This window comes from Canis lupus, chromosome 25 (assembly GCF_011100685.1).
Source record: "Canis lupus familiaris isolate Mischka breed German Shepherd chromosome 25, alternate assembly UU_Cfam_GSD_1.0, whole genome shotgun sequence".
NCBI lineage: Eukaryota > Metazoa > Chordata > Mammalia > Carnivora > Canidae > Canis > Canis lupus.
Genome location: NC_049246.1, coordinates 48,784,648 through 48,805,050, shown reverse-complemented (window position 1 = coordinate 48,805,050; position 20,403 = coordinate 48,784,648). Strand labels below are relative to the sequence as shown.

Genomic DNA, 20,403 nt, shown 5'->3' with positions numbered 1-20,403 from the left:
AGAGCCAGTTTCAAAACCATCTGCTTCACATATGGTTAAAACTTTGATCACTTAGGTGTATCTCTATCATTTCTTCCCAATACTAAGAGGAGCATGACTCCAAAAGTTGTTTTAAGACCATGATATTAGACAAGTTTTTAGGGATGGCAGACCTCTGCCATGTTTCTCTTAAAAACAAAGGGCAGGAACCACAGCAGCTTTTCGACTCACTAATACCGCAAAACAAGGGCATACACATAGCATCTGAAGTGCTTGCTGAGCACACAGCTCAGTGATCATTGCGTCCCTGATGTGCGCTTACTACAAATATAAATACTAAGGTATGAAGTAGTTATAGGCACCAAAACACAAGGTTAACTTCTTTTTTTATCTGATGGAACAGTGAATATCAAAACTGTTAACAACTGTGTTCCACCTTCAAGAATAAGAACATCAAAGATGGTGTCATGTACATAATCTTAGTAACATGACATCCATGTAATCCCATTAAAAAAAAAATCAGTTAGAAAAAGAAAAAACAAAGGAGAAATTCTTATTCAGAGGCTGGACCTGACACAAAGCCATGTAAGATGGTAACAAGCCCAGTAAATTCAACAAAGGTCTCTGAGTGGCTAGGAAGGACCATGGAGCCCACCATGCCTGGGCAGAGGGCAGAGCACAGAATCCCTGCCAGACACTGAAAATGCCCTGGAAAAGCAGACTGGAGAAAACGTTTCTACTACAAACACACAGTCTGAGGCCACTTAGTATACACAGAACCAATCTCAATCACCACAGTAATTTCTGAAAATACTCTGCATTACTCAACAGTAATAGTATATGATGTTCGGAATGGTGACCTTGAGTCACCAAGAAACATTAAAGTGTACTCAATACCCCTTGCTAAAAACAGCACAATGTACAATGTTTTATGGAGGCGGCTAAAGAAGGGTTATAATTTTCATCATTTCCCAGCTTAAAGTCCTGAGCTTCAGCTACCTCTCCATGTCAGGCACGTGGAATGCCCCATTTCTACTGATTGTGCTCTGATATTAACTCCCTCCTGGTGCTTTCTTCGTTCAAATGGTACCAGACTGAGTTTACGGTCATGTCCAGAGATGTCACCAAGCAGATTTACCGAGCTTTTGTTTTCAAGCACATTTTGAAAATGGGATTTCTCTTGTTATTATAAAACATCTTCCACAGAAAATAATATATCCTACCTGCAGGGAGACAATTGCCAGGTCTTATTTGTGGGTTCATTATCGCCTACTGAAATTCTGTATTCTCTTTCACTTTCTAATTAGCTAGTGACTCATTATTCTCAGTTTCTCATTCCCTTTCCATCCCCCAAGTAAAACAACACCCTCCATTTCCTCACATTCCCTTCCCCACCCACTCCACAGCAGCACCGGCTGCTCACAGCACAGCACCCTCTGCCCAACATAAACACTGGTGGTCGGTCTGTGCCGGGCTGGAATCTGCAACATTCAGAGCTGCACTGCAGTGAGAAAAAACCCAAGTCTTCCCTCTTGCAGCCCAGTCTGACCAAGGAGGTACAGGTGACCATTCCCAAGCACCTGGAGCTTGGAGACTTACCAGTCCTAATGAAGATAGCTGGTATTCTGCTTACTTGCCTGTGCCAGACCCTGGGCTGAAATGCCTCCATACATTATCTATTTAATCACTGTAACTGTCCCGTAAGATAGGTCCTATTTGATCCCCACTTTCTAGCGAGGTGGGCTGTGGCAAAGAGGTTATGAAGCAACTGAACCACGATCACACTGCCAGAAAATGGCAGAGCAGGATCAGAACTCAGTTATGATTTCAAAGCTCACACTCTTCATGGTATACCAACAGCCTCTGTGGCCCTTCGTTCTAGCTGTTGAAGTCTGCACTTCGTTTCTGGAGTATATACTAAATGCCACAGACTCTCTTTATTCTGCTTTACGTGACTACAAAGCACAGATCTTGTCTTCAGGTGCAATAGTTGTAACTGTCACAACTTTCAAAGTGAGAGGACAAATCAAGCCAAGGATTCTAGATTTGGGCAGTCTTTATACTTTGCTGTTGGAAAATCACTTTAACACTTAAGTATGTAAGAATATTACCTGGGGTTACAGTTAGCTGAAAGCAATGGAGCTTGTTTGGATCAGGAAAATGCACCTTACATGTACCTGCAAAAGAAACAGCACATCAGGAAAGTCTGACAGCTAGCAGCAGCCCTTACGTGGAGGCTAACCTTGAAATACACATGGAGCTGAAGGTGCTACAGGAGTCTAGAGATTCCTCCTTGCTCTTGGTTTGACAATAATTGTGCCACTGTGCTTAAACTGCAAATCTGTAATTTTGCCAGTTTTTTATTTGTTAATTCCAAATTGAGATGGTTTCTTTCATCCCTTAAATAGTCACTATTAAGATCTTTCCATTAACTTCAAGAATTATGCTACTTTACTTTGAAAAGAGAAAACTACATCTCAAGGAGATTAATACATGTGGGTAAGGCTAACTAAACATGGCAAAACCAGGAGAACACAGGCCAAACTTCTGAGCTCTTCACCCACTACCATACTTATTCATACCCACCACAGTCAACAGAAGTTCAAAATAAGGGTGCCCATGAAGTTAACTCCCGCCCAGAGTTTACCATGGCATTAAGAAAAAGAGGATCGGGGGGGGGGGGGGGGGGGCGGGGAAGCCTTCACAACCCAACTGGTAGCTCAGCTAGCTTTGTTGGTGAAATGATGCTCTGCTCAGACGGCAACACCCTATGCCCACTGTACCACACCAGAAGGGTCTGGTAAATCAGGACAAGGAGTTCTCACTCAGAGAAGAGCTAATGGCTAGTGATACAGAGAAGGAAAGGTGGCTATACCCTACATCTGCTTCCTTCAAAACAATGATACTGAAGAATGGTAAGTACACAAGGAATAAATATGCACTAAATCGGGCAAGAATATGTGTAGAAATTGTCCATGTTTTATAAATTCAGAAAATATGCTAAACTCCTTGGGTTACCTACTGCCTTTCAGTCCCACTGAAAATATTTGCCTAGTTTTACAATGGTATGAAATTTTATAAAAAATAAGGATGATTCAAATTTAGACTTAGAAATGGCCGTTAGAGATCATCTAGTTCAGTGTCCTCAAACACGAGATAACACAAAGGTGCAGAGAGGTTCAGCGACCAGCCCAGGATCACACAGGTTATCAACAGAAGATTTTGTTCTCAAATTATAGACTAGTTCATGACTCTTCTCCATACATCATGTCTCATTTCATTACTTCATGAACATGCCAGGTGTAATGCATAAAAGCCACGGGATTTCTTTTCCTTTTTTTTTTAACAATCCCTCAGAAAATCATTGTAGAGTAAAAGGTAACAATCTAGAAGAGCAAGAAGGGGTCTTAGCGACTACATTGTCACATCACTTATTTTACAATTAATGAAGCTGGGAGCCATGGAGTTCAAGACTTTTACCCAAACCACACATGTGAACTGTTTTTGGAATAATCAGAATGGGTTTCATTTTTCCTAATCTTGACTTGAAATGATAAGTGCTATCTTTCAGTAAGATATATGCAACAGAAACATAGCACCAGGGCTCGGGAACTGTCTCACTGATTAGCTGAAGTTGGCAGCATTCCTTTGTTTTCATTCTTTCTCCTTTGTTTCAACGAAGGGATAGATACAGAAATCTGCCTCTCTAGAATAGTTTGGCCCACCAATAATAAAGAAGTTATCAAGGTAGTAACAAACAACTACTGAAAAAAACTAAACATTTTAAAGCTCAAAAAAGTCTAATAACAATAACAAGTTAAAAGTCAGGTTTTTGCTTTACTTCAAAGCTTTTCCTCGGCCTGTAGGCATGGGCTAACATCTTGTATTTCCATCTACCTGAAAGATGTATTTTTTGCCAACAGAGAAACTTCTACAAACCTGCATGTACAGAGCTCCAAACTAGTTCTGAATGATTACTAAGCAGCACTCTGCTACATGGCAAGTTATCTTGTTTTTCTTAGTTAATACTTTAGAGAGGTTATTAAACAGATACTAAAGATTTATTCTTTGGTGGCTTCTCGTTTCCTCTTTAGAGTAATGAATTGTGTACTTTTGGGAAGCATGGCCTACTGGTATGAATTAATTTAGACTTCTCCCGCTCTGATGCCCAGAGGGTGGGGAGAAAGTAAGAAGAGACAGATAGTATGTAGTCTTCTTAATCAGATATCTTAGCCATCAAGGCTAGGGAGATGCCTTTTTCAAAACTAAAGTGTTTAGTCAAAATCCTGGTTTGAGGGACGCGTGGGTAGCTCAGCGGTTAAGCATTCACCTTCGGCTCACGGCATGATCCCAGAGTCCTAGGATCAAGTTCCACATCCAGCTCCCTATGGGGCGCCTTCCTCTCTCTCTGTGTCTCTCATTAATAAATAAATAAAATCTTAAAAAAAAAAAAAAAGATTTTAAAATCCTGGTTTGAGAGTCAATTACACAGTTTAATTGTTTTCACTTTTTGTTTGTTTGTTTAAGTAGGCTTCCTGCCCAACATGGGGCTTGAACTCACGACCCTAAGTAAGCTCACAAGTATGTGCTCCACCGACTGAGCCAGTCAGGCGCACCCCCAATGTTTGTTTTTAAACCAAAATTTTAGATAAAGTTAAAAATATCTTCTATGAGCTAAAAACTAACCATTTCTGTAAGAGTCACATTTAAGGACAAAGTGAACCATGTGTAAGTGGCACGTTTTTGTGGTGTTTGATTAAATATAAGCGTGTGTGTGTCTGTGTGTGTATACCCACCCTTTAAGAGAATCCCAAGACAATTCCTTCCAGTTCTGACTAGAAGAAAACTGAGATCAAGCAATTCAGGGATTTTTAAGAGCCACACTAAGGAACCTATTTTATACCACAAGCCACCACACCCACAGATAAATACCATACATTAAAAATAATTTTATAAGAAACTATGTGTACTTACCCTTTCAAATGATTTCACAACCACTTAAGGGTCACACCCACTATCATCCTTCTAACTTTAGCTGGTGGCAGGAACGGGGGCCATCGCTTATCTGTGTCAGGTGGACCAGAGACCAAGCTCTCTAGAGCATTCACTCAGACCAGGAGGTTCACATATAAAATATTTCACTCACACTGACAAACATCCTCAGCCTCAAAATTATTTTTAACCAAGTATGATGATAAAAAAAAAAAAGAAAGAAAGAACCTTTGACACATCACATAAATTAACTGCCTGGTAGGTAAGCTTGAGGACTGCACGGTGGGTCTATGTGTCTGAGTGGGAAGGATGAAACAAGGTGAGGACACCTAGTAACATAAGGGCAGTGTGGTCACTCCAGCTCATGCATGGAGATACATTACAGGCAAGCGCTTTCTGGACCAAAAAGTAGTACTGTCCCTCATGAAAACAGGACCATCTGTCAGTGATTTATAGGTCTTTTCCCTCTCAAAAAAGATGCAGGACAGAACATTGTGGAAGAGATACAAAACCCAACCAAATCATCTCTGCCACTGCAAGGAGAGAGGAGGCACCTTCATGCTACAATCAGAGATGGTAAATATCTAGTTCTTACCGGAGATTCGACAAAATTCTGTTACCTGTTTGCACAAAATTAAAACTTACTCCCAACACATATGAAAAACAGGCTTTCGGCTATGCAAGGTTATTAAAACATAAAAAAAGCTTCTCCATGCAATTACTTTGCAGCACTTACTGTCTGGGTGGGGATGCTATACTTACATGGTAAATTAGCTTCAAGCTCCGCGACCTCTGTGGAAACAAAAAGACTGCTGTTAGTATCAGTCAAGTCTCTACGTAAAACCACCAGCTATAACCTGGCAACTTCTCCCAGAACGCTGAAGTAACTAAAACCTACACTTGTCTAATGTTTAAACTTAGCCATGGAATTGTTTTCAATATATAAAGAGACTTGCAGGGTGCCAGCAAATATAGTCACAGGCCCCTGAAAATGTACTTAGCATAAATGAAAATCCTTTAAAATTCACATAGAAATCACCCACAGGTAAACAGTCACTGAAGTATTTTTGAAAGTCTTGTTCCCCCACATAGCAGAAATACTGCTCCTGGGATCTGATTTATATATGCACCTTGTGTCTCTTCCAGTTCTTTCAGACCCCGTCTTCCTGTGTGGCTCGTCCAGCGTGTTTGAACTTTTCCAGTGAGAAAAAACTCTACCTCCTGCTGGGGGCCCCGGGCTCTGCTCTTATCCCACTATCTGTAAACACCTGCCCAAGGAAGGGGGGCTTGGAGCCTTGGTCTTTATATCATCACTCACTGTCTAAACCCAGCATCCCTCTGCCAAGACAAGGCTGCAAACCCCCCCACTACAGCTATTAAGAGCTGAGGTCTGGGGGTACCCAGAAATAAGTGGGCAGGCAAGTTGTCAGACAGAACATGCTCTGGGGTTCTAGGGGCACAAGGACTCCACCCAGCTGTGGACACTAGAGGAAGGAGATCTATGGGCCAGGCTTTAAAGTGTAAGTAGGATGATGTCCAGCAGCAGCAGAAAAAAAGCATTCCTAGAAGCTGTTAGTGATGTGCAAAAACACAGAACACAGACAAGCACAGACCCAGAAGGCATGCAGTGCAATCAGAGCAATGGGTACAAAACAGAGCAACAGGAAACAAGGCAGAAAAACTGGGCCAGGATCTCAGAGGGCCCTGGGTGAATGGGTTAGAATTCTAATCTTGAATCTGCAGCAATAGAGAGCAGAGGGACATTTCTTTTTTTTTTTTTTTTTTAATTTTTTATTTATTTATGATAGTCACAGAGAGAGAGAGAGAGAGAGAGAGAGAGGCAGAGACACAGGCAGAGGGAGAAGCAGGCTCCATGCACCGGGAGCCCGACGTGGGATTCGATCCCGGGTCTCCAGGATCGCGCCCTGGGCCAAAGGCAGGCGCTAAACCGCTGCGCCACCCAGGGATCCCCAGAGGGACATTTCTGAACAAAAGTTTCCACACTCTCTTCAAGAAGACAACTTTAGAAAGGGCAAAGCAGAGGTCAGGTGACCTGTGAGGTGGGCACTCCGTGAGGCAGCAAGGGCCTAGCAAAGGCAGGGAGAGTTGGAGTGACCTAGCACACAGAGGACAAGCGGGTCTGCCGGCTATGTGGGGCGGGAGGGTCGGAGACAGCAGGGGGCTGTCATGCTGGGGCAGTCCTGGGAGGAGGAAGCTGAAATCTGGGTGCATGGCCAGGGCCCAGGAGTCCCTGAGGTGATGCCACCAGTCTGAGACTGACAGAAGGGAGACTGGTGAAAAGAACGAAGCTCGGCAGACAGTAGAGGACAAAGGCTAGGTGGTCCCTCACGACAAAAGGTAGAAAAGGAGGAGATACATGGGGAACACTGTGATTCAGGGGACAGACTGGTCCAAGGGAAATGAGTCCCCAGTCAAGGCCACTGGATGTGGATCTGATGCTGCCAAGCGCACTAGAAACAGGAAGGCAGGTGGCAAGATGGAAACCAGATTACAGAAGTACGAAGTAAATGGGGAGTCAGAATACAGAAGCCGTGGATACGACAATTCCTTCATGTCAAGTACGGAACGGCAGGCAGGGGAGGGGAAGGGGACGGCAGAGGCCGTGACAAAGCACAGCTGAACACAGAGCACGTTGGTGGGAAGACTGGCAGATTGCTCCATTCTGAGGCCAAGGGTTTGAGAGACCCACGGCCTTTAAGACAGCTGCTCGAGAATCTGGGTACAGACAGGTGACCCACTGAATGTGTTCGCTCTGGGGTCCAGGTATTTAAAAAGGGCACTCAGAGAAGTCATTCGTATTAATCACTTTAAAATAAGTGTTACCTATGTAATTAAACTGTGTATTTTTAAACTGCATTTACATATTTTATTATACTATTACTTAGCTTGTTGGTGAGAACTTAGAAGAAATTGTTCTTGGGGGCCCTTGTTTTGAGAGACTGATGTCAGAATTGACTTTGCCTGGTGAGCCTGTCCTGTCTACAATTGTGAGAATTCTGGTAGTCCAGCTTTAAAAAACCCAGTAAAATAAAAAAACAGGCCCAGAAGATTTGAGGAGGAAGGGGCCACAAAACAGAAGCAAAATGTTTGAGAAGACCATCTAGTGCCACGGGACGGCAAAGAGCGAGGTCAGGACACAGGAGGACGGCAAGGCACTGACCAGGGGCGTGGTGGTGACCGAGCAACAGAACCGGACCCCTGCAGCACAGGGATGGGACATGGGGAAAAGAGGCTTATGGCCGGAGGAAGCCTTACTATAGGACAGGGAATCTCTGCCCTAGCTGCACATCAATCACCCAGGGAGTTTTCTGCTGGTTTTCCCACCATCCCCCAACCTTTTTAAAAACAGGTTTGGTAAGGTACAATTTACTATAAAATAGACCCACTTTTAGCATATGATTCAATGATTTTTAGTAAAACTTGGAGTTGTGCACTCATCACCAGAATCTAGTACCTGCTAAGCTTTTAAAACTCCTAGTCCTGGATGGCCTGGGTGGCTCAGTGGTTTAGCGCCGTCTTCAGCCCAGGGCGTGATCCTGGAGACCCAGGATCGAGTCCCACGTCAGGCTCCCTGCATGGAGCTTGCTTTTCCCTCTGCCTGTGTCTCTGCCTCTCTCTCTCTCTGTCTCTCATATAAATAAATAAAATCTTTAAAAATAAATAAATAAAAATAAAAAATAAAATGAATTAAAACAAAACAAAACAAAACACCCAACTAGTCCTGTGCAGACCCATTACACTGAAAGTTTTACATAGGGCCTACACCTCTGAATTTTTTACTCTCCCCAGGTATCAGTAGCAACTGAATATTTGGCCATGCTACAATACCCACACACAGCTATTATTTAATAACTTCACATTGTATTCTAGAACTAAACTCCAAAGGTGAGAGTTATGATTGCATTTCCAGGTTCAGTGTTACTCAGTCAAGGAAAGTGGACAAGGGCCAGGAGAGCCCCACCATAGTCAGGGCCTCCGCAGGCTTCTGGTCCAAGAGCAGGCAAGAAATACAATCCTGGGAGCACAAGAATTTCAATAAAGATACTCAACATTTTAGTTCAGTCCAGTGCAGAAGATATAATAAGCCACATATTTTAATGGAGTTGTCACAAATGACACACAGTTTCTCTATATGTCAAATGATGGTGTATAAGAATTTATTAATATCAGTGGATATTGCCTTAGAATCTATAATCTATGTACAAGAAGTCTCTGACCAAAGAAACAAGCAAATTGTTTCATATGCTTGACAGGCTTCTTTGCAAAGCAGCAGTCCTTCCCTGTATCACCTCACTGCCTGCAAGACACAACCCCTACCTGTAAAATAGCGAGAAATTCAGATATTTTTAGCCTGCTAAAGTCTCACCTATTCCAAGATGCTAACACCTCTACCCCTTACTGGCCCAGCCTTTCTAAGGGGCACCTTTCACAATTCCGTGGCTGCACAACTTCCTTCTGAGAAATTAGACTCTCTTCCTTTCTAACTAAAGAGCAAACCACAGAGCCCACTTGAAGCATGACTGCACTGAAATATCAGATTACAAAATCCACTGATGACCACAGTGGCCCCTACATGGCACATCTTCACTTCTTTCTGCCAAAGGCTGCTCACAACACAGTGCTCTTGCTGTCTCTACACTGCCTGCCACTCAAATCTGCACACTCTTCATGGTAGGGCAGTACAGTCTAACTCAGCCCTGCAACCCGAGTACCTGGCCCTGGGCTTAGCACACACAGGGTACTCAGGAAATGCTTGACAAATCAAGTACATGCGCCAGCAAGCTGGCAGTGCTCCTGCTATGCATGCCCTGAGACGTGAGAAGCCTTTCTCTCTGTATAGTATGGGACTGATGTATTCCACAGTAGCCATTAAAGTGTGTTCCCTGGCAAAGTTCCTATGTTAGAAGCCCTAACCCTGCTCCCCCTCCCATTTGATATCCGGAGGTGGGGCCTTTGAGAAGTGATTAGAGTTAGTTGAAGTCATGAGGGTGGGACCTTCACAATGTGATTAGTGCCCTTATAAGAAGAGATGCCAGATGCTTGCAAGCTGGTAAGAGGTCCTTGCCAGGAACTGAATCTGCTGATGCCCTGATCTTGGACTCCCCAGCCTTCTGAACATGAAAAATAAATGTGTTGCTCAAGCCATCCAGTCTATAGTATTTGCTTATGACAACCTGAGCTAAGACAAAGAGCCTATCACAGACACAGATGGTTCTTGGCAAGAGCCTGCTCCAAGCCCCATTAGGCAGGGCAGCTACTTCCCAGAAGACTTGATTACCTCCTTCCACCTGAACCACTACCTCTTAGATTCCTTTGACTCTAACTTTCTTTCTTAGCTTTCTGCCTATCTTTATGCACTGAGCATCCCTTCTGCACTCTCGGCTTCCATGTACAGCGCTCTTATCCGGGATACACTTGAACTAAGGGCATCAGCCCCTCCACAGAGACAGCACTGTCAGAGCTGAGGCCTGAAGACCCCACAGAGCCTCATATCAGCTCTTCCACTCAGGCGAGGAGCCTTTTAGCAGCACACTGCTAAGTGCAGGCCCAGAGCACTCATGGTCCCCTCCACACTGTGAGGGACCAAGGCTGTAACCCTGAAAACCAGCATAGCTGCTTCAGCAGAGACTTTATCAATAGGGTTGGAACCCAAGGCTTCATGTCACCCCCACTTTCAACAGGAGCTGACAAGGTCAGCTTGAAATCCTGTCTGCCTTCCACAATCCTCCCTGCCCCACTGGGCTACTGGGTACACCTAAGTGGGGCCACCAAGTCTCCTGGGCAGCTTCACTGGTATTTAACCTTTCAACAAAGCATTTTTTAAAGGTTAACCTTGGGTCCAGCTGCCTTAACTCCATTTTAGCAGGACTCTTCCTCTCCAGGCCACTACTCCAGCTTTTAATTTTATTTTTATTATTTTAAAAGATTTTATGTTTAAGTAAGCTCTAAACCCAACACGGGGCTTGAGCTCATGACCCAGGGATCAAGACTCACATGCTCTACTGACTTAAGTCAGTGAGGGGTCCCTCAAGTTTTTAAAATACATATAGCAATGCTGCTAAGTGCTCTGAATACTCTGCCCACATGGCAAGCCAAGCCCTGAGCCCACCCCCAGAGTCCTCAGCAGGACCTGGCATGGAGAAAGCAGCTCTGGAGAACAATAAATAGTTCTCTTTCCCCCACTCTTCCAGGGACTGCACTGGAATGGGGCCCTTCCTAGCCCATCCCGTGACCGAACTGCTCGTGTGGACACAGCAGCTCTCCTGAGGAGGCACCTGGACCCAGGACACTGGGTATGAAGCACACGTGTGTGGGCAACCAGGGCTCTCTGCTCCAGGCCTGGAGCATGGAGAGCCACATAGCCCAGCCCCAGAACACCAGGAACCACCCGGGGTGCAGGGGCTGGTATGGGTAAAGGTACACACAGACTCATTCCCTCTTATTCCTGATTCCAGAACCAATCCCGAACACAGCTCGATCAAGTCTCCACATTTAAAGAAGACTAACAGGTGAAAGGTTGCTCCTGCCAGTGAGCCTGGAGCTTCTTGGGGTCTTCAGGGGTCACTAACAGTAGGCTGGCACACAGCAGGGACTAAAATGTCTGTTGAACGAAAAGATGAAAGAACAAGGAGGGATCCCTGGGTGGCGCAGCGGTTTAGCGCCTGCCTTTGGCCCAGGGCGCGATCCTGGAGACCCGGGATCGAATCCCACGTCGGGCTCCCGGTGCATGGAGCCTGCTTCTCCCTCTGCCTTTGTCTCTGCCTCTCTCTCTCTCTGTGTGACTATCATAAATAAATAAAAATTAAAAAAAAAAAAAAAAAAAGAACAAGGAGACACACACACTCCCATTATACTACAGTGCTATGCTGCTTCTAGCCAGGACCCTGCTAGGCTTTTTGTGGTAGGTGGGGAGCACCATCAGACTTAGAACTTGATAGACTCAGTGGCCCCACAAAGGTCCACCAGGAACTCCGCACCATCTGCCCTGTGGCTAAAAATACCTGTGATAGCTCCCCAGTTAGGCCCAGCCATGCCCAGATCTGACTCTCCACAGTGGCCCCAACTCCTAGGATGGTTCTATACCCTCCAGGGCTGCTGCTACAAGCATCTCTCCAGTTCCAGCCTGGAGGACATCCTTGAGTTACCTGAGGGGTGCAAATGAAAATCTGGTGTGACCAAGGTGCCAGCACAGTAGAGGCCTCCCCTGGCCAGCTGCTCCAAGGCAGGCTATGGTTTTTCCAAGGAGAGTGGACTCCAGCCTTCCAGAGGAAGAAAAGGAACAGGAGCTACAGCTCTGCACCACTACTGGCCCTCATCACGAGCACCAACTGTCCCTCCCAACCTTCAATCGCCCTCATCCAATAGTTCAACCCTATAGCCATCTGCAACAAGCTGGATCCCACACCTTTGGGCTATGGGATATACAGCCCTCCTGTCCCACCCCACCCCAACAGGGCTTTCAGCAGATAGCCTTCAGCTCTGTCTTTCCAGGGGCTGTGGGCTGCATAGACCCCCTCACCCCAGGCCCCTCACCCCTCTCAGGGCAGCCCCTGTGAAAAATGATCCACGCAGAGCAGGAAAACCTGACCATCTCGCCTGACTGGGGGCTGCTCTGAAGGCTACACCTGCCCTGAGCAGAGGCTGTCCGGGGCTTTCCCAGGAGCTCGATTTCTTGCTCTGTCTGCTCCGGAGTCCTTCATCTCCCTCCACTGATCTCAGTCCCAGGAACACTCCTTTACAACTATCCCAATCCCAAAGCCCCTACTCCTAGGACTCCAGCGATGGCACCGAATCCCTAGGCACATGAAACATACTCTTCTACAACCTAATGATCCTCAAGTCACATTCCCACAGGAGCCAAAGCCATAGTGCAGGATGATGGTCCTGACTATAGCAATCTGGAATTCAACATTTTCTCAGAGTCCCCACAGGGGGCTTCCCCTAGAAAGGACTTCACCATAATCACCCCTCAAGTGCCCCACAAGGCCACAAACTCCTGGACTCCACACACCACTTCCACCATCAGAAATCCCCAGAATGAAGACCTCCCCCAAGCAAAGGAGTGCTGTAGATGCAAGCCAGGAGATCATGGACCATCAGAGCATCCTTCATTATGTACCTGTTTTTCACAGCTCCCTCTCTCAGGTCAGGCCCACTCTTGCTCTCTACCCACCCTCCACCACATGCCCAAACTGCTCACCACTCAGCCAGCCCAGCCGGGTCCAACAGCCTCCTGAGGCAGGAGGGAGCAGGCCACATGAGGTGCGTGTTACACTGAGCCCTGCTGCCCACAACCACCCCCAGAAACCTGATAATCACCAGTGCCCTGGAGGATGGAAACAGATGACCCCAGGAGGTGGTTGTGCACCTCTCTCTGATGAGAGAGCCAAAGGACCTTAGCAAGGCCCTGTAGACCCAGCCAAAGACATGTGTCCAAGGAACCGGGTTGGAGTCTAGCTCTGTGAGCCTCCATGGGCTCCTCTGGGCTGCATCAGGCCCAAGAGCCATTTAAGAGCTGCCAAGTGATCCCCTGAGCATGTGGAAGGTATGCAAGAGCCCTTGCGCCTTCCTGAGTGCTCTTTCCAGTGGACCTGCACTTCCATTCTGCTCATTCAGTTTTTGCTTATTGGGTCTGCTCCCCCAAGAGCCTGCCCCACCCCAGAATGTGGGTCTGGCTGTGCTGCTACAATAAAGTTGTAATTTGGGTAGTTTCTTAACCTCTCTGGGTCTCAGTCCCTCAGCTGCAGAATAAAGCACCCACCTGGCAAGGCTTAGCCAAAAGCAAACAAGAACTGCCCCATGAAGTGTCCAACAGAGGGCCTGGTCTCAAGTGCTCTATGTCTAAGAGCTGCTATTAACTATGACAAGGGTACGGTGAAGAGGATGAGACAGTCTACTCGCTGCTTCCCAGCTGTTCCTCTTCAGCCAGCACCTGAGCCTTCCTCACTGTAACTCCCAGGCACTAAAACACCCTCCTCCACTTAAGGACTGCGTCAACACATCGAACCCCTTCCCTGGCTTGCTTGGCTCCTGGCTTCCTCCACAGAAAGAACCCTTGAGCGAGCACCTGGGAAAGACACTCAAGTCCTATCAGGCTCATCCGAGTGAGGAGCTGCAGCCCATGTCCCACACTCGGACCCCTGCAGTGCCATCACAAATTCTGAATTCAATCTGGCATAGTGGGTAATGTCAACACATAGGAAATAATTCTTACTCCATCGTTAGCCAATCATCCATTGAGCTGGATAAACCAGAGCCAAGGCCAGATTCAGAGACAGGGAGAGAATAAGGAAGAGCGCACCGCTGAAGACTCTCTGACCCTGAGACCTTCCTGGTCCCACTCCTGCCAAGCTCAGTGGTGCTACCTTTCCGAGAAGGACAAGCAGTGCATACACCCCCCCCCAGTTCTCTTGCCGTTAGGACTGTGTCAGGACGTACAAGTGCCAGCAAGCTCATGGTGTCTACCAGATATGACACAAACACAGGTGGTCCTAACCAACTGTGTAGCCCTTCTTTGCTTCCTAGCTCCTATACACTTAAAAAGTGTAAACACACGCCTTTATAAAGTAAAAAGTGCTGCAACTTCTCAGCTCCTTAAAGCAGGAACTGTTTCTTCCTCGTCTGCTGTAGTCCCCATGACCCCAGGAAACTGCCTCTGCGCCCGACAGTTGTAGGCTTGATCAATGAATGAACGCCAGAATTCCATACAAATGCATGCATATGCACACACATTCACACACACTATATAAACCCTCCTGCAAAGACTGCAGCTCCAGGACACTCTGTTATCAATTCTGTGAAGGGAACTAATTTCGTACAAGGCTCTCCTCAGGCTGTGACTTGAATAAAGTACAGAAGGATCCTAAGAGATTACTGAATTCCACTCCTTCCCTTCACAGACTAGAAACCAGTGCTGAGGTGTGGGGAGAGGGACTCTGGAACTCCTTGTGACCGAGCACGAGAATGGAAGACCCTCCCCCCTACGCCCCCCAGTCAGATGCTGATAGCACCGGGAGCAGAGTCTCGGGCGTGCGGGCTATCAGTACCATAATCCTCCCCCCAGCACCCTGGCAGCCCCTACAGAGCATATTCTAAGTGTATAAGACACACCGCTTTCTTGTTGTGAGTATTCCCACAGTACAAAGCCCTTGTAAGTGATAAGTTATTATATTTTAAAATATCTTCAAGTAAGTATTTCTACTCAGCAACTGGCTGCTTCATATCCCCAAAGAGCCTCCGATCAGACTCCATCTCGTTATAGGAGAGAAACAGCTCACGTGGATGGCATTACCTTTAACAAGCAGCCTATCTCTCACAGACACCCTCCGAGTGGAGTCGGAGGCTGTGGCTGACGTCCGGGACCCTTTGAGACCGTCCTCCCGCTTCAGCTTGCTTGCCAGCGTCAGCATCACTGCTACCTTTACCCTGAAAGAGACCGAAAGCAGAATCACGGACACGTCTCTGGACAATGACCGGAAACTGAAGACAGCGATAAAAGGTGCTTAACTTTTTCCTACAATTTAGTTACAGAAAAATTCAGCATATAAGGTACATTCATAAGACTGCATTCTTTATAATTAATTTGGGAAATCTCTATGCCATCCTCCGTAAGTCTAATTTTTTAAAGTACGAAAATTTTAAAAAGGGAGAGCCGTGCATTTAACATTCACTGGGCACCAGGCCTTAGGACACGGTGGTGACAAAGCCCCAGCGGTCTAGGGAAGCTCACGGTCTGGTGTTCCACATCGGGCCACCACTGTCCGCCGGCCAAGTGTGCCCCTCTCTGCTGCAGGCACCACGCTCCTGTGTGTGTGTGTGTGTGGGCCCTGCGCCTAGCCCATCGCAGACTGAGGGCAGCATCAGCCCTGGTGAGGAGGGACCAACACAATGCTTTCCTTTCCTTCTTCCTTTAACAAAGGTGTGGCTGGAACCTTAAGAAGCATCTTTGCAGTTATTTATGCTGTGTCTTATTTACATTTTTTAGGCAATATCAACATCGATACTAAGTTATAATTAATACCCCACGCTAGACTCTCTTCACTGGCTGCTTCCAACCCATCTGTGTTTCAGGCACCCCAGAAACTCACTGGGAAGGACAATAAAGACCAACACACACACAAAAAACTGATCACCAGCCCAATATTTCCATAATTTCATTGTTGCTTTCATATTGTTTCCTTTCAATACTACTCTGATTATTTTCCAAAGAAAACGATTTAAAACTTCCAAATGAAAAACCTGACCCAAACACAAAACTTTTAGTTTGAGGGCAATGTCCTGGAAGCCAAAATAAGAATACCCTTCCCCATTGGTACTTTTAACCATTTTTAACCTGGTTCCTCACACAGCTTCTCACACCATCTTCTTCTGTGTATCTCCCCCTTCTCCAAAGAGTGTCAGATTTTCTATTATTTGTGCCATTAAAAAAACCCAACAAATTGAATATGATCTTCTCATTATATATGACCCACACACAAACAAACTTAATCCCTTTAAGAATCACAGTCTAAATGCTTCAAAAGATGGTTCTTTTACACATTACCATACACAAGCTCCTAAAATTTCAAATCTGGGAAGGATGTTCCCCCCTCCAGCCCCCAATTCCCACTTTTTATTTATTTATTTATTTTTTTAAATTTACTGATGTAGATCCTGTGATGATGGGGGTCCAGGAACTGGCTTGTCTGAGGCCACTCAGCTGCCAGAAGCAGTCACCACAGAAACATCAGTTTCCCTCCTGGAGATGATGTGAACACTTTCATCTTGAGTGTGGCGAGGATTTCAGGAGTATATATACTCATCAAAATTAATCTAACTGCATACTTTGGATATATACAGTTTCATGGACCTCAGTCATACCTCAATAAAGTTGACACCAATATGAAAACCAACCAACACTAGCGTCTTCATTGCCACTTGACCATGCCAGCTCCCCAGGCCTACACAGCGGCCTGGACCGTAACCAGCACACATCTCAGTGTTACCCAGGTAGGGAGGCATCGGTGCGGTAACCTCACGAAGCCGGGCCTGGGGGTGGGAATACGGTCAAACACCCACAGGGGCTCCAGCCTGCAACTACCAGAGACAGCAGCACCATCCAGAGCCAGGCTCTCCTGCTCAGCCCCTACCTGGGCCCCCACCTGGAATGATCTTGTCAGGAATCCCTTAGCAGATCTGGATCACAAACCAGCATCTGCTGCTGCAGCCAAGTCCACCGCCACACACCCAGGCTTGCCACATCAGTCCTGCCACGTGGTAAGGCTGCCTAGACATGGACCAAGACATGCATCCTTCACAAAGTCCAATTGTTTTTTATCCTCTAGATGACCTTGGCAATACAAATAGGGCAAAAAATAAAACAAAAGCCCAGCATGAGCAAAGAGAGTTCTGTAGGTAGTACCCTAGGAAAGTCGTAACAAACAAAGAGCCCCACGGAGAAGCGAGTGCCAGGGCACATGCCTGGTGGCCACCCAGCTCCCTGAGGGCCTGCGCTGAAGGAGCCACTCAGAGAGTGCTGGCAAGACCTGGTAACAAAGGCTCACACCAAGACACTCCTCTGTGTCACTGCAAGCTGAGGATTCTGGGGTTTTTGGGTGTTGGGTGGGTGGGGTTGGGGGTGGAGGGAGACAGAACCCCAAGCAGGCTCCCTGCTGAGCACGCAGCCCAAGACCCTGGGAGCATAACCTGAGTGGAAACCAGGAATCACTCAATCCACTGAGCCACCCAGAAGCCCTGCTGCTTATTCTTTTATGACCCTACCCCACACTGAAGTCTTCTCTGCGGGAGAATATGCCCCGTACTCAACTCCACTACCAGCCAGATAGATTCCTGGCTTTGCAAAATCTTCAACAAGCTTGTGGCCCTTAATAAGTACTCGGGGGGCACTGAGTACAAGGTATAAACCACAGTGACACTCGTGTCTTGCTGTCCGTCGAGGACAATACTAAAGTAACTTCCCCAGCGTTTTGAGAAATCTAAGCGTATGACGACCCCCTATCTGTCCTCCGTGTGTATCATGACTGCGGGCCCCTGTGGGGATAAACCTACAGGCCTAACGCGGAAACGATGCGGCGGCTGTTGACTCCCCAGAGAGATGCCAACAAGGAGGATTACTCAGGCCGCCAACAGGTCCGCCGAACACCTGCGGTTGCTCCGGGATTCCCTTTTCCTTCTTTACTACGCTTCACCCGCCGAGACCAGGCTTTACCAGGGAGCTGCCCCTTTCCTGCAAACCACCCCGTGTTAGGGCGGCATTCCTGGGGACAGACCGGCTGCATCAGACAGCATGCTCAGTCTCTAAATCCCACAAGCCCCAATCGGCCCCGTTTAAGTTCCTCCTCTGGGTGGGAGACCTCCTGCTTTCCGGCCGTCCAGAGAAGATTCCCATGGGCGCGGGCGCTGTTTGCTAGCCTCATCGTCATGCGATGATATTTACTCCGCGACCTCAGGCCATGTCACCTGTGCAGGGATCCCAGGGGGGGGCCGGGGAGCTCCTCCGCATCTGCAAGTCTTCCTGCTTAAGAGGTAGAATATGGAACTGCGGGTCACTAGGGGGCAACCACCGTCCCTACCCAAAGGGGCCCTTATAGGGACACAAGTCCACTCGGCTCCCTCCTTTAGAAGGCGAGGGGGTGGGGGGGGCCTAGAAACCTCCCTCACCGCCCGGGGAGTCGCCCCAGTTGGCGGCCCCACCCTTGGGGAGCCCGACCCTTGTGGCATCATTAACCTGCCCCCTCCCGCATCACCTACTACCTGGGCCGCAGGTAAGTGCGGGGGGAGCTCCTCCAGCCGCCCGCTGAGCACCCCCCAGCCTGCTGATGGACCATGTGTCCCCCGCCACCCCCCGTCATCCCCAGGCACCACCTTGCCCGTTTCTGGAAGCTTCTGCTCAGCCTGATGGCTCCCGGGGCCGGCCTGCCCTCCTTGCGCTCCGCCCGCTTCCTAGTCGGTCCTCGGGGCAACGGCGGGCTCCCACCCGGACTCTCGGGCGGCTGGGCCCGGTCCTGCCCGCACCCAGGGCCGGAGGGGATGCGGGGTGGGGGAGGGGAGGGGATGCGGGGTGGGGGAGGGGCTCGTGTGACAAACGAGGAAACTGAGCCCGGGGCGGGCAGGGCCGCGCCCAGGATCCCACCCGCGGCCCCGCGGCCCCGCCGGGCTGGTGACCTTGGGCTCCGTTTCCCGGCGGCTCCCCCGCGAGCCAGGCCGTGAGCGCGGGCGGCCCCCGGAGCCCCGCCGTGGGGCCCGGCCTGACGCGGCCCCGGCCCCGCCCGCCCGCCCGCCCTCGGGACCGCCCGCCGCCGCTGCTCACCTGGGCTCCCCGAGACAGGCGAGGCGGGCCCGGCGCCCAACACCATGCCCGGCCGGCAGCGGCGGCGGCGGCGGCGGCGAGACGCGGCCCCTCTCGGCCCCTCTCGGCCGCACCGGCTCCGGGCGGCGGGACCGGAAGTGGCGGGGCGGGGACTCGGCCGCTCTCGCCCGCGGCGGCCGCGACGGCAGCGGGCGCTTTAAAAAAAAGATTCAAAGCCGCGGCGAACTTTATTTGGATCCTGACAGGCGGACAGCGGCGTGCGCCGGCCGGGGCGGGGCTCGGCATGGGCCGCCCGGACCTCGCTCATTGGCAGAGGGCGCGGCCCGGGGCGGGCCCAAGTCTGGCCGCCCTTGCTGATTGGTGGGTAGCGGCCGGGGGCGGGGTCGCCCCGGGTGGTTTTTTTTTTTTTTTTTTTTCCTGAGCCTGCGCACGCGCGTTGGGGGAGCTCGGAGCCGCGTTCGTACCTCCATTCATTTGCGGGGTGCTCCTCGCCTGCATGTGCGGGTCTGCGGCGCTGGGCGCTGGAGGAGCAGCTGGGCCCGCGCTCCCCGCCGCGGTGGCTGGGGCGCCCGCAGTGTGCCCCGCACGGAGCCCCGGGTGCGCAAGACCCGGCAGGAGGGGTGGGGGCGGGGCGTGCAGCAGCCTCCGAGCTCCCGCAGGTGCGCTTGGGGCAGCCCGCGGGAGTGCCTGGACCCTTTCCTCACCTTGTCTGCAAGGCTTTTTTTTTTTTTTTTTTAAAGATTTTTATTTATTTATTCATTTATTCATTTATTCAAGGCAGAGGGAGAAGCAGGCTCCATGCAGGGAGCCCGACGTGGAACTCGATCCCGGGTGTCCAGGGTCACGCCCTGGGCTGCGGGCGGTGCTAAACCGCTGTGCCACCGGGGCTGCCCTGCAAGGCTTTTTATTCCTCTTTTCGCCTCCTGCACATTTGCAAAGGGCTTTATCTATCTCTAGCTGGCTGAAGACAGATTCTTACGTCCTGTGGCACCTGGGTGGCTCAGTGGTTGAGCATCTGCCTTTGGCTCAGGTCGTGATGCCCGGGGTCCTGGGAACAGGGAGCCTGCTTCTCCCTCTGCCTGTGTCTCTGCCTTTCTCTGTGT

General features: G+C 48.9%; 1 protein-coding gene across 3 annotated transcripts in view; it reads right to left on the bottom strand.

The window, feature by feature from the left end:
* The window catches only part of UBE2F (ubiquitin conjugating enzyme E2 F (putative)), a 55,890-nt gene extending 36,435 nt beyond the window's left edge, over positions 1 to 19,455 (bottom strand). The window contains exons 1-4 of one of the 3 annotated variants that reach the window (XM_038574339.1): positions 19,301 to 19,455; positions 15,284 to 15,417; positions 5,734 to 5,763; positions 2,091 to 2,156 (exon numbers count right to left, since the gene is read on the bottom strand). In XM_038574339.1, coding sequence (XP_038430267.1) covers positions 2,091 to 2,156; positions 5,734 to 5,763; positions 15,284 to 15,401 — 214 coding nt within the window. In that variant the 5' untranslated portion in view covers positions 15,402 to 15,417; positions 19,301 to 19,455. Of the gene's footprint in view, positions 1 to 2,090; positions 2,157 to 5,733; positions 5,764 to 15,283; positions 15,418 to 18,450; positions 18,596 to 18,855; positions 19,009 to 19,300 lie in introns of those variants that run through there. The other 2 variants (XM_038574340.1, XM_038574341.1) reach the window with 2 other exon arrangements.
* Positions 19,456 to 20,403: the final 948 nt, after the last annotated feature.